Source organism: Bos javanicus, chromosome 10 (assembly GCF_032452875.1).
Source record: "Bos javanicus breed banteng chromosome 10, ARS-OSU_banteng_1.0, whole genome shotgun sequence".
Classification (NCBI taxonomy): domain Eukaryota; kingdom Metazoa; phylum Chordata; class Mammalia; order Artiodactyla; family Bovidae; genus Bos; species Bos javanicus.
The window spans coordinates 22,732,414-22,747,742 of NC_083877.1; the positions used below are offsets into that span (position 1 = coordinate 22,732,414).

Consider the following 15,329-nt stretch of genomic DNA (forward strand, 5'->3'; position numbering starts at 1 on the left):
CAAATTTGGAAAACTCAGCAGTGGCCACAGGACTGGAAAAGGTCAGTTTTCATTCCAATCCCAAAGAAAGGCAATGCCAAAGAATGCTCAAACTACCGCACAATTGCACTCATCTCACACACTAGTAAAGTAATGCTCAAAATTCTTCAAGCCAGGCTTCAGCAATATGTGAATTGTGAACTTCCAGATGTTCAAGCTGGTTTTAGAAAAGGCAGAGGAACCAGAGATCAAATTGCCAATATCCGCTGGATCATAGAAAAGGCAAGAGAGTTCCAGAAAAACATCTATTTCTGCTTTATTGACTATGCCAAAGCCTTTGACTGTGTGGATCACAATAAACTGTGGGAAATTCTGAAAGAGATGGGAATACCAGACCACCTGATCTGCCTCTTGAGAAATCTGTATGCAGGTCAGGAAGCAACAGTTAGAACTGGACATGGAACAACAGGCTGGTTCCAAATAGGAAGAGGAGTATGTCAAGGCTGTGTATTGTCACCCTGTTTATTTAACTTATATGCAGAGTACATCATGAGAAAGGCTGGACTGGAAGAAACACAAGCTGGAATCAAGATTGCCGGGAGAAATATCAATAACCTCAGCTATGCAGATGACACCACCCTTATGGCAGAAAGTGAAGAGGAACTCAAAAGCCTCTTGATGAAAGTGAAAGTGGAGAGTGAAAAGTTGGCTTAAAGCTCACAAACGAATTCACAAAACGAAGATCATGGCATCCAGTCCCATCACTTCATGGGAAATAGATGGGGAAACAGTGGAAACAGTGTCAGAATTTATTTTTCTGGGCTCCAAAATAACTGCAGATGGTGATTGCAGCCATGACATTAAAAGATGCTTACTCCTTGGAAGGAAAGTTATGACCAACCTAGATAGCATATTCAAAAGCAGAGACATTACTTTGCCAACAAAGATCTGTCTAGTCAAGGCTATGGTTTTTCCTGTGGTCATGTATGGATTTGAGAGTTGGACTGTAAAGAAGGCTGAGCACCGAAGAATTGATGCTTTTGAACTGTGGTGTTGTAGAAGACTCTTGAGAGTCCCTTGGACTGCAAGGAGATCCAACCAGTCCATTCTAAAGGAGATCAGTCCTGGGATTTCTGTGGAAGGAATGATGCTAAAGCTGAAACTCCAGTACTTTGGCCACCTCATGCGAAGAGTTGACTCATTGGAAAAGTCTCTGAGCTGGGAGGGATTGGGGGCAAGAGGAGAAGGGGATGACAGAGGATGAGATGGCTGGATGGCATCACTGACTGGATGGACGTGAGTCTCAGTGAACTCCGGGAGCTGGTGATGGCAGGGATGCCTGGCGTGCTGCGATTCATGGGGTGGCAAAGAGTCAGACACGACTGAGCGACTGATCTGATCTGATCTGATCTGATGTCTGATATCTTCCACATTGATTTTCTTCTCACCTCTACTGCCTACCCTGAGAAACTGTAAATATTTTTAAGTTAATTAATTTATTTTAATTGGAAGATAATTACTTTACAATATTATGATGGATTTTGCTATACGTCAACATGAAATAGTCATAGGCGTACATGTGTCCTCTCCCTGCTGAGCACCCTCCCACCTCCCTCCCCACCTCATCCCTCCAGGTTGTTACAGAGCATCAGCTTTGGGTCCCTGTGTCAAACATCAAACTCCCACTGGCTGTCAGTTTTACATATGGCAATGTATATGTTTCAGTGCTATTCTCTCAAATCATCCCACCCTCTCCTTCTCCCACTGAATCCCAAAGTCTGTTCTTTATGTTTGTGTCTCTTTTGCTGTAATTCATGTAGTTTTCTCAGTACCATCTTTCTAGACTCCACGTATACGCATTAGTATATGATATTTTGTAAACCTTTATCTTTACTCACTTAAGTGCTTGCATGCCCATGTACTCAGTCATGCCTGACTCTTTGCTACCCCATGGACTATAGCCTGTCAGGATCCTCTGTCCATGGGATTCTCCAGGCAAGAATACTGGAGTGGGTTGCCATTTCCTACTCTAGAGGATCCTCCAGACCCAGGTATCAAACCTGCATCTCTTACATCTCCTGCATTGGCAGGCAGATTCTTTGCCACTGGGAAGCCCATTCACTTGAGTACTGAGTTTCATTTCCAGAAGCTTGTCTTATAGCAGATGAATCTGGTCCTCCAGCATATGTGGGAAATGTTCTGGAAAGGCAGCAGAAATGGTTCTCTTCCATGAGAAAATATGTGTGAGGTGGAGCTGGAGGACTGAGGCAGCTGCGTGCCTGGGGACCTGCAGCAGCGTATGTGTGCAGGCTGCAGGAGACCCTGGAGCACTGTGCCCCTGCACAGAGGTAGGTGCCCGCATCCCCAGGCTGGGCTGCAGTGATGAGCAGCAGTGAGCTGTCCTTTTTTGCCTCACCAAACTGAGCCCTTATTCTCTTCTGCTCCTTCACTTCTTTAGGTTTAGTTAATGTCATCAAGAGGACAGGCCCTTGCTCGGGCTTCTGTCTGTACCACTGAAAGAAGGTGAAGGTGCCTGAGGAGTTGCAGTGCACGGTGACATTTCCTCCCTCCTGAATATGCAGAAACTGCGGATTCTGCTCCAGCTGCTGGGTGCTCTTCCCTGTTTAGAAACAAAACAGAATGCATCAGAGAAGGGAATTAGGGCCTCCTTCCCAACCCTAAATGATTATTTTCTCCCTTTTTCCTCTCTTGCTCTCTCCCTTTCTTCTTTCCTTCCTAATATTTCCTCTCACTCTTTACCATAAAATAACCTGTCTTCAAGGTTATTTTTCATCTGCTGAGGATTTTCTGTTCATGTAATCAGTAACTTCTCAAACTCACATGCCAGTTGAATCCAAAAGACCAACACCAAGAGTTTCTGGAGCATCTTTTCTTCTTGTCATTTGGTGGCTGCAGTCGCTGATTTTAGTTGTCCTTGAAAGATTCCCTCCTGAAAGAGGCTTTTCTGGGCTATAGTAACACTTGCTACCCACTTTGATCTCAGTAAAAAGGTACAGACCTCTGTGTGTCAGCCAATTGAATCATTCACCCTCCACCCCCACTCCCATTTCATCCAACCCCAAACTCTACTTTGATTCTGGGAAGGACTTTGCCTTTTGAAATACTACCCTCCTGTGGAGAGGTAAAAATAATTTACTTTCTTTTTATTCTTCTTATTGACAGTTTAACAGATTGAACCCAGTAGAGTACAAGTAGAGAATACGTTTTTCTTTTTCACCATTCTCCCTTGAAACCTGCTCTGTTGAATTCTTCCTTGACCCTATTTATAATTTTGGAAGACTCCAGAGCATTTCTAGTCACTCTCAGATAGTAAAAACTATAAGAGTAGCCTAATACCACAAGGTTAATTTCTCTTTCATTTTAAGTCTACTTAAAATGTGAGAAAGTCTTGTTTTCACCTTCTCTAGGCTAAGAAACCTGCAGCAGGGAAGGGAAATGTCAGAATATCCTTACTGAAAAGTGGCTTACTTTCAATGATGCTTCTGTTTCTCCCAATTTCATTTGGTATACACAAGTATCAAGATTTAAATAAGTCAGTGACCTGGTCAGACATGAAAATATGACCTTTAAAATTTACCATTTTTAGGAGGCTGTCCTAAGATGGCAGAGGAATAGGACAGGGAGACCACTTTCTCCCCCAAAAATTCATCAAAAGAACATTTGAACACTGAATAAATTCCACAAAACAACTTCTGAATGCCAGAAGAGGACATCAGGCACCCAGAGAAGCAGCCCATTGTCTTCGAAAGGAGGTAGGAAAAAATATAAAAGATAAAAAGAGAGACAAAAGAGGTAGGGATGGAGATCTGTCCCAGGAAGGGAGTCTTAAAAAAGAAAGAAGTTTCCAAACACCAGGAAACACTCTCACTGGTGACTCTGTGGCGAGTCTTGGAACCTCAGAGGGCAACATAACCGAGAGGAAAAATAAATAAATAATTAAAACCCACAGATTACGTGCCTAAGGCAACTCCCGGCAGAGAAGCAGTGCAGATGCCTCCATCAGCCACTAGCAAGCGAGCGCTGCTTTGCTTAGAGTAAGGACTGGGCCTGAATGCCCCAAGGCCAAGCTGAGGGAACTGACTTGAGATAACAAACCAGACTGTGGGATAGCTACCCTGTGAAAAGCCCTAACGTAAGACACCGCCATGCCTGTTCACAGAACAAAGGACTGAGCAGGGCTAGCCGGCTGCAGACCAGCTCATCCCCCGCTGGAGACAGGCAGGCAAGGGCAGCCACAGCCAGAAGGGGGCAATCGTGGCCTCAGAGAGGCATCATCAACCAAATTGCAAACAGGCTTCATTGCTAACCAAGACTTCTTGGGATTCTGGATGGTCGACATCCACCTGAGAAGGTGCGCCAGTTGTACACCCAGAAAACCGAGCGGCAGGGATGGGGGAGGCGATAAGTCACAGCATCCGTGCTCGCCAAACACCTGGTCACCTGAGCTGCTCGGACCTGGGAAGGGCACAAAACGCAGGCCCAACCGATTCTGTGCCTTTGAGGAGTACCTGAGTACCTGAACCTGAGCAGCTTAGACCTGGGAAGTGCACGCAACCCAGGGCCCGCCTCAGACAGTTCCCGACAGAGCAACCTAAAGCCTGAGCAGTGTAGACCGGGAAAGCACACGCACCCTGAGCGGGGGCAAACCCAATGTGGCCAAGTCACTGTGAGCAATCCCCACACACGCCAGTGTTATTTTTTTGCAGTGTTCCTCCCTCCCTGCAGCAGGACTGAACAAGTGAGCCTAAAAAGCATCCACCACCACCCCCTAGTGTCAGGGCGGAAATTAGACACTGAAGAGACCAGCAAACAGAAGAAGCTAAAACAGAGGGAACCACCTTGGAAGTGACAGGTGCAATTGATTAAAACCCTGGAGTTAGCACCGACTACATAGGACAGGGCCTATAGATCTTGAGAAGTATAAGCCAGATCAAGGAACTATCTGAAAATGAACTGACCCCACAATGTCCACAACACCAGAGAAAGTCCTAGATATATTTTTACTATTGTCATTCTTTAAATTTATTTTTATTTTTATTTTTAAGTCCTCTATTACTCCTTTAATTTTCATTTTTACTACTTACTATTACTTTGCAAAAAAAGGACCCTATTTTTGAAAGCAAACTTTATATATATATATATATATTATAATTTTTGTGACTTTTTTTTAATATTGTATTTTTGAGAATCCAACCTCTACTCTAGATTTTTAAGCTTTGCTTTTTGGTATTTGCTATCAATTTGTACCTTTAAGAACCCAGTCTTCAGTACCCATTTTGACTTGGAAGCGAGATTACTGGCTTGACTTCTCTCTCCCCCTTTGGACTCTCCTTTTTCTCCATCAGGTAGCCTGTATCTCTTCCCTCCTCCTTCTCTTCTCTACCCAACTCTGTAAATCTCTTTGTGTGTTCCGGACTGTGGAGAACACTTAGGGAACTGATCTGAACTGGATCTGTCTCTCTCCTTTTGATCCCCCCCTTTATCCTCCTGGCCACCTCTGTTTCCTTCCTCCCTCTTCTCTTCTCTGTGTAACTCCATGAATATTTCTGAGGGATCCAGACTGTGGAGAGCACATAGGGAAGTGATTATTGGCTAGCTTGCTCTCTTCTCTTTTGATTCTCCCTCTTCTCCTCCTGGTCACCTCTATCTCCCTCCTCCCTCTTCTCTTCTCCATGTAACTCTGCGAACCTTTCTGGGTGTCCTTCACTGTGGAGAAACTTTTCGTCTTTAACCTAGATGTTTTATCATCGGTGCTGTATAGATGGAGAAGTCTTGAGGCTTGTGTAAGTGTAAGAATAAGACTGAAAACCAGAGGCAGGAGGCTTAAGTCCAAATATTGAGAACACCAGAGAACTCCTGACTTCAGGGAACATTAATTGAAAGGAGCTCATCAAATGCCTCCATACCTACACTGAAATTAAGCACCACCCAAGGACGAACAAGTTCCAGAGCGAGACATACCACACAAACTCTCCAGCAACACAGGAACACAGCCCTGAGCTTCAATATACAGGCTTCCCAAAGTCATTGATATCTCAAAACTCACTACTGGACACTTCATTGCACTCCAGAGAGAAGAAATTCAGCTCCACCCACCAGAACACTGACACAAGCTTCCCTAATGAGGAAACCTTGACAGGCCACCCTTCCAACCCCACTGACAGTGAGGAAACTCCACAATAAAGAGAACTCCACAAACTTCCAGAATATGGAAAGGCCACTCCAACCACAGCAATATAAACCAGATGAAGAGGCAGAGAAATACCCAGCAGGTAAAGGAACAGGATAAAAGCCTAGCAAACCAAACAAAAGAGGAAGAGATAGGGAATCTACCTGATAAAGAATTCTGAATAATGATAGTGAAAATGATCCAAAATCTTGAAAACAAAATGGAGTTACCGATAAGTAGCCAGGAGATGAGGATTGAGAAGATGCAAGAAAGGTTTAACAAGGACCTAGAAGAAATAAAAAAGAGTCAATATATAATGAATAATGCAATACATGAGATCAAGAACACTCTGGAGGGAACCAACAATAGAATAACGGAGGCAGAAATAGGATAAGTGAGGTAGAAGATAGAATGGTAGAAATAAATGAAACAGAGAGGAAAAGAGAAAAATGAAATGAGGACAATCTCAGAGACCTCTAGGACAATGTTAAATGTCCCAACATTCGAATCATAGGAGTCCCAGAAGACAAAAAGAAAGACCATGAGAAAATGCTTGAGGAGATAATAGTTGAAAATTTCCCTAAAATGGGGAAGGAAATAGTCACCCAAATCCAAGAAACCCAGAGAGTCCCAAACAGGATAAACCCAAGGCGAAACACCCCAAGACACATATTAATCACATTAACAAAGATCAAACACAAAGAACAAATATTAAAAGCAGCAAGGGAAAAACAACAAGCAACACACAAGGGGATTCCCATAAGGATAACAGCTGATCTTTCAATACAGACTCTTCAGGCCAGGAGGGAATGGCAGGACATATTAAAGTGATGAAAGCAAATAACCTACAGCCCAGATTATTGTACCCAGCAAGGATCTCATTCCAATATGAAGGAGAAATCAAAAGCTTTACAGACAAGCAAAAGCTGAGAGAATTCAGCACCACCAAACCAGCTCTCCAACAAATGCAAAAGGATCTTCTCTAGACAGAAAACACAGAATAAACTCGACCCAAAACAATAAAGTTAATGGCAACAGGATCATACTTATCAATTATTACCTTAAATGTAAATAGGTTGAATGCCCCAAAAAAGACAAAGACTGGCTGAATGGATACAAAAACAAGACCCCTGTATATGTTTTCTACAAGAGATCCACCTTGAAACAAGGGACACATACAAACTGAAAGTGAAGGGCTGGAAAAAGATACTTCACGCAAATGGAGACCAAAAGAAAGCAGGAGTAGCAATACTAATATCAGATAAAATAGACTTTAAAACAAAGGCTGTGAAAAGAGACAAAGAAGGACACTAGATTATGATCAAAGGATCAATCCAAGAAGAAGATATAACAATTATAAATGCATATGCACCCAACATAGGAGCACTACAATACGTAAAACAAATGCTAACAAGTATGAAAGGGGAAATTAACAATAACACAATAATACTGGGAGACTTTAATACCCCACTCACACCTATGGATAGATCAACTAAACAGAAAATAAACAAGGAAACACAAATTTTAATTGATACAATAGACCAGATAGACTTAATTGATATCTATAGGACATTTCACCCCAAAACAATGAATTTCACCTTTTTCTCAAGCACACATGGAACCTGCTCCAGCATAGATCACATCCTGGTCCATAAATCTAGCCTTGGTAAATTAAAAAAAAATCTAAATCATTCCAAGCATCTTTTCTGACCACAATGCAGTAAGATCAGATCTCAATTACAGGAGAAAAACTATTAAAAATTCCAACATATGGAGGCTGAACAACACACTGCTGAATAACCAACAAATAACAGAAGAAATCAAAAAAGAAATCAAAACATGCATAGAAATGAATGAAAATGAAAACACAACAACCCAAAACCTGTGGGACACTGTAAAAGCAGTGCTAAGGGGAAGGTTCATAGCAATGCAGGCATACCTCAAGAAACAAGAAAAAAGTCAAATAAATAACCTAACTCTACACCTAAAGCAACTAGAAGAGGAAGAAATGAAGAACCCCAGGGTTAGTAGAAGGAAAGAAATCTTAAAAATTAGGGCAGAGATAAATGTAAAAGAAACAAAAGAGACCATAGCAAAAATGAACAAAGCCAAAAGCTGGTTCTTTGAAAGGATAAATAAAATTGACAAACCATTAGCCAGATACATCAAGAAACAAAGGGATAAAAATCAAATCCATAAAATTAGAAATGAAAACGGAGAGATGACAACAGACAACACAGAAATACAAAGGATCATAAGAGACTACTATCAGCAATTATATGCCAATAAAATGGACAACGTGGAAGAAATGGACAAATTCTTAGAAAAGTACAACTTTCCAAAACTGGACCAGGAAGAAATAGAAAATCTTAACAGACCCATCACAAGCATGGAAATTGAAACTGTAATCAGAAATCTTCTAGCAAACAAAAGCCCAGGTCCAGACGGCTTCACAGCTGAATTCTGCCAAAAATTTAGAGGAGAGCTAACACCTATCCTACTCAAACTCTTCCAGAAAATTGCAGAGGAAGGTAAACTGCCAAACTCATTCTATGAGGCCACCATCACCCTAATACCAAAATCGGACAAAGATGCCACAAAAAAAGAAAACTACAGGCCAATATCACTGATGAACATAGATGCAAAAAAAATATTAACAAAATTCTAGCAATCAGAATCCAACAACACATTAAAAATATCATACATCATGACCAAGTGGGCTTTATCACAGGGATGCAAGGATTCTTCAATATCCACAAATCAATCAATGTAATACACCAGATTAACAAATTGAAAAATAAAAGCCATATGATTATCTCAATAGATGCAGAGAAAGCCTTTGACAAAATTCAACATCCATGTATGATAAAAACCCTCCAGAAAGCAGGAATGGAAGGAACATACCTCAACATAATAAAAGCCATTTATGACAAACCCACAGCAAACATTATCCTCAATGGTGAAAAATTGAAAACATTTCCCCTAAAGTCAGGAACAAGACAAGGGTGCCCACTATCACCAGTACTATTCAACATAGTTTTGGAAATTTTGGCCACAGCAATCAGAGCAGAAAAATAAAGAAAAGGAATCCAAATTGGAAAAGAAGAAGTAAAACTCTACTGTTTGCAGATGACATGATCTTCTACATAGAAAACCCTAAAGACTCCACCAGAAAATTACTAGAACTAATCAATGAATATAATAAAGTTGCAGGATATAAAATCAACACACAAAAATCCCTTGCCTCCCTATACACAAATAATGAAAAAACAGAAATAGAGATTAAGGAAAAAATTCCATTCACCATGGAAAGAATAAAATACCTAGGAATATATTTACCTAAAGAAACAAAAGACCTATATAGAGAAAACTATAAAAAACTGGTGAAAGAAATCAAAGAGGACACTAATAGATGGAGAAATATACCATGTTCATGGATCAGAAAAATCAATATAGTGAAAATGAGTATACTACCCAAAGCAATCTATAGATTCAATGCAATCCCTATCAAGCTACCAACGGTATTTTTCATAGAGCTAGAACAAATAATTTCACAATTTGTATGGAAATACAAAAAACCTCGAATAGCCAAAGCGATCTTGAGAAGGAAGAATGGAACTGGAGGAATCAATGTGCCTGACTTCAGGCTCTATTACAAAGCCACAGTCATCAAGACAGTATGGTACTGGCACAAAGGCAGAAATAGAGATCAATGGAACAAAATAGAAAGCCCAGAGATAAATCCACGCACCTATGGACACCTTATCTTTGACAAAGGAGGCAAGAATGTACAATGGAGAAAAGACAATCTCTTTAATAAGTGGTGCTGGGAAAACTGGTCAGTCACTTGTAAAAGAATGATACTAGAACACTTTCTAACACCATATACAAAAATAAACTCAAAATGGATTAAAGATATAAACATAAAACCATAAACTATAAAACTCCTAGAGGATAACATAGGCAAAACACTCTCAAACATAAATCACAGCAGGATTTATTCCATCTTGCAGAATATTGGAAATAAAAACAAGATAAACAAATGGGACATAATTAAAATTAAAAGCTTCTGCACAACAAAAGACACTATAAGCAACGTGAAAAGACAGCCTTCAGAATGGGAAAAAATAATAGCAAATGAAGCAACTGACAAAGAATTAATCTCAAAAATATATAAGCAGCTCCTGCAGCTCAATTCCAGAAAAATAAATGACCCAATCAAAACAATGGGCCAAATTACTAAATAGACATTTCTCCAAAGAAGACATACAGATGGCTAACAAACACATAAAAAGATGCTCAACATCACTCATTATCAGAGAAATGCAAATCAAAACCACAGTGAGGTACAAATTCACGCCAGTCAGAATGGCTGCTATCCAAAAGTCTACAAGCGATAAATGTTCAAGAGGGTGTGGAGAAAAGGGAACCCTCTTACACTGTTAGTGGGAATGCAAACTAGTACAGCCACTATGGAGAACTGTGTGGAGATTCCTTTAAAAACTGGAAATAGAACTGCCATACGACGCAGTAATCCCACTTCTGGGAATACACACCAAGGAAACCAGAATTGAAAGAGACACGTGTACCCCAATGTTCATCACAGCACTGTTGATAATAGCCAGGAAATGGTAGCAACCTAGATGTCCATCAGCAGACGAATGGATAAGAAATCTGTGGTACATATACACAATGGAGTATTACTCAGCCATTAAAAAGAATACACTTGAATCAGTTCTAATGAGGTAGATGAAACTGGAGCCTATTATACAGAGTGAAGTAAGCCAGAAAGAAAAACACCATTACAGTATACTGCTGCTGCTGCTGCTGCTAAGTAGTTTCAGTCGTGTCTGACTCTGTGCAACCCCATAGATGGCAGCCCACCAGGTTCCCCCATCCCTAGGATTCTCCAGGCAAGAATACTGGAGTGAGTTGTCATTTCCTTCTCCAATGCATGAAAGTGAAAAGTGAAAGTGAAGTCGCTCATTGGTGTCCGACTCTTCATGACCCCATGGACTGCAGCCACCAGGCTCCCTCATTCATAGGATTTTCCAGGCAAGAGTACTGGAGTGGGGTGCCATTGCCTTCTCCAATACAGCATGCTAACGCATATATATGGAATTTAGAAAGATGGTTACGATTATCCTGTATGTGAGACAGCAAAAGAGACATAGATGTATCAGATCAGATCAGATTAGATCAGTCGCTCAGTCGTGTCTGACTCTTTGCAACCCCATGAATCGCAGCACACCAGGCCTCCCTGTCCATCACCAACTCCCGGAGTTCACTCAGACTCATGTCCATGGAGTCAGTGTTGTCATCCAGCCATCTCATCCTCTGTCGTCCCCTTCTCCTCTTGCCCCCAATCCCTCCCAGCATCAGAGTCTTTTCCAGTGAGTCAACTCTTCGCATGAGGTGGCCAAAGTTCAGGAGTTTCAGCTTTAGCATCATTCCTTCCAAAGAAATCCCAGGGCTGATCGCCTTTAGAATGGACTGGTTGGATCTCCTTGCAGTCCAGGGGACTCTTAAGAGTCTTCTCCAACACCACAGTTCAAAAGCATCAATTCTTCGGTGCTCAGCCTTCTTTACAGTCCAACTTTCACATCCATACATGACCACAGGAAAAACCATAGCCTTGGCTAGACAGACTTTTGTTGGCAAAGTAATGTCTCTGCTTTTGAATATGCTATCTAGGTTGGTCATAACTTTCCTTCCAAGGAGTAAGCGTCTTTTAATGTCATGGCTGCAGTCACCATCTGCAGTGATTTTGGAGCCCAGAGAAATAAAGTCTGACACTGTTTCCACTGTTTCCCCATCTATTTCCCATGAAGTGATGGGATAGAACAGTCTTTTGGACTCTGTGGGAGAGGGCGAGGGTGAGAGGATTAGGAAGAATGGCATTGAAACATGTATATTATCATATATGAAATGAATCGTCAGTCCAGGTTTGATTCATGATACAGGATACTCATGGCTGGTGCACTGGGATGACCCAGAGGGATTGTATGGGGAGGGAGATGGGAGGGGGCTTCAGGATAGGGAACACATTTACACCCGTTGCGGATTTATGTCAGTGTATGGCAAAACCAATACAATATTGTAAAGTAATTAGCCTCCAATTAAAATAAATAAATTTATATTAAAAAATAAAAAATAAATTAAAAAATAAAATAAAAATAAAATTTACCATTTTCAGCTAAGATAACATAAGATAAAGCACGTATCATCTTATCATTTCTGGTGTCCTCAACAAGCATGTTAAGCAGTGAAGTGTCTGTGTAAACTGCACTTGTGGGTGAGGGTGTGCTGTGTTTTTTATGAAATCGTATCATATTTTCTAAGTCATATGGCATGGGTCAGTAAGCAGCAGTGAATGTCTCTCAGTCATGTCCAACTCTTTGCAACGCCATGGACTGTAGCCTGCGAGGCTCCTCTGTCCAAAGGATTTTTCAGGCAAGAATACTGGAGTGGGTTGTCATTTCCTCCTCCAGGGGATATTCCTGATCTATGGATCAAACCTGGTCTTTTTTGTCTCCTGCATTGCAGGCAGTTTCTTTACTTTGAAGTCAAAGTGGAATACATACTTGACAATGTAAGAATTAAGGACAACCACGTTAATACATAAGCAATGTAAAAACTTGTATGTTAGAATAAAATATGTGAAAACATAAAATCAAAATACTAAGATATAGAAATAATTTCTACAAATAAAAAGAGAAAACCTTAAAGAAAAATGATCAAAGATAAGGATATGACCAGTGTTAAATAACAGAGTGCCAATTCATAGAGAAAAAGTTGCTCAAAAGCACTAGGGTTCAAAAAAATGTATGTAGGTAAAGTATGTTTGGATTGTTAAAGTAGAAAACACCAGTAGTTCCCAATTTGTGGAGAATGCAAAATGTACCTGCTCATTCACTGTTAATGGAAGTATAATTGTTTAAACCATTTGGAGGGCAAATGGTCACTGTCTTCATTTACATGTGTTTTTCTTTAGGGTTCTTTGGTAGCTCAAAAGATTAAGAATCTGCCTGCAATGCAGGAGATCTAGGTTTGATCCCTGGGTCAGGAAGATCCCCTGAAGAAGCGAATGGCAACCCACTCCAGTATTCTTGCCTGGATAATCCCATGGACAGTAGAGCCTGGTGGGCTGCAGTCCAGGGGGTCACAAAAAGTCAGACATGACTAAGCAACTTTCACTTTCACTTCTTTAGAAAACAAATGGCTTTCTTTCACTTTCATAGCAATTACAATTTCATAAGTTTCGTTAAATAGATACTTCTACATACATAAAAATTGTATGTACATAGATGTATAAAACAACATTCTCTATGACAGCAAAGAAACAGAAACACATATGCATTCATAGGATAATAATTAATTAAATAACAAAATGTTTCAAAGTATTAAATCAGTATCAAAAAGGATAAAGTAAACCTCTTTACATTTTTTAATTATAGAAATATCTCCAGGACCCTATTAAATGAAAATAAAAAGGCAAGATGGAAAAATTAAAATAATCCAGGTGACATGGCAAATTCTGTGTGTCCATGTATGTGTACACATATATGAGTGCATGTGTGTATTAATGTATAGTGTTAATCACTCAGTCGTGTCTGAATCTTTGTGACCTCATGGCCTGTAGCCCCCAGGCTCTGCTATCCATGGAATTCTCCAGGCAAGAATAGTGCAGTGGGTTGCCATTTCCTTTTCCAAGGTCTCTTCCTAAGCCAGGGATTGAACATGGTTCTCCCACACTGCAGATAGACTCTTTACCCACTGAGCCACCAGGGAAACCCTGTTAATGTATATGTAGTTGCATAAAATGATCTGCAAAGACATCCTTAATTGAAACAGAATGGGCTGGTATCATAAACTATCAGAATTGGTTTTCTCAGAGGACCATGGGAGCCATGGGCTTTCACTTTTGCTCTGTCTGAGACTTTTGTGATGAGATGGATCTATGTGTTGCTTCTCTGTGTGCTCACTCAGTCGACTCAGCCATGTTGAGAGAGTTAATTTTTAGGTAGGTTGATAAGAAGTCCGGTTCCTAATGAGAAAGGGAGGAGAAAAGGACAAACAATATTTTCTTTATTCCTTAGTCTTAGTCACACAAAACATTTTGTTCTTGCCTTTTTTCTTTAAGCCCAGAGCTAATGATTATCTAGCAAAGAAGAAAAGTTATGACCAACCTAGAAAGCATATTAAAAAGCAGAGATATTACTTTGCCAACAAAGGTCTGTCTAGTCAAGGCTATGGTTTTTCCAGTAGTCATGTATGGATGTGAGAGTTGGACTGTGAAGAAAGCTGAGTGCCAAAGAATTGATGCTTTTGAGCTGTAGTGTTGGAGAAGACTCTTGAGAGTCCCTTGGACTGCAAGGAGGTCCAACCAGTTCATCCTAAAGGAAATCAGTCCTGAATGTTCATTGGAAGGACTGATGTCGAAGCTGAAACTCCGATACTTTGGCCACCTGCTGCGAAGAGCTGACTCATTTGAAAAGACCCTGATGCTAGGAAAGATTGAAGGCCAGAGGAGAAGGGGACGACAGAGGATGAGATGGTTGGATGGCATCACCAACTCAATGGACATGAGTTGAGCAAACTCTGGGAGTTGGTGATGGACAGGGAGGCCTGGTGTGCTGCGCTTCATGGGGTCGCAAAGAGTTAGACACGACTGAGTGACTGAATTGAACTGAACTGAATGATTGTACAATAAAACAGCTCATCTTGCTAAAGGATGTGTTTTTCCTTAAACTCTGTACCAATGATTATATAAGAACAATGTGTCCTGCTGGAGGAGTGTTTCTCCTTCTTAAGAATCTTTGGACAAATCCTGTTATCTTAAAATGTTTATTATGGGAGTGGTCTGGTAAGAGGAGGTACCCCGCATCCAAGATCAGGGGCAGTGGCAAAGAGTGCCAGGCTGCGACAGCGCAGGAGCAGCGGAGCTATCCCACGTCCGAGGTCAGGGGCGGTGGCCGAGAGGAGCAATCCCACATCCAAGGAGTGGTGGCTTCATGGGCACAGGAGGGCATAGAGGAGCTACTCCATGTTCAAGGTCAGGAGGGGCGGCAGTAAGGAGATACCCCTAGTCCAAGGTAAGGAGCAGCGGCTGCACTTTGCTGGAGCAGTCATGAAGAGATACCCCACGTCCAAGGTAAGA

General features: G+C 41.1%; 1 gene segment (V, D, J or C); it reads right to left on the bottom strand.

Annotated features, from left to right (window-relative positions):
- Window positions 1–854: 854 nt before the first annotated feature.
- On the bottom strand, window positions 855–3,122 carry LOC133255866 (T cell receptor alpha variable 27-like). The segment is given in 2 exon segments: window positions 855–2,599; window positions 2,821–3,122. Coding segments are annotated over 2 exon segments (597 nt in total).
- Between the last annotated feature and the right edge of the window lie 12,207 nt (window positions 3,123–15,329).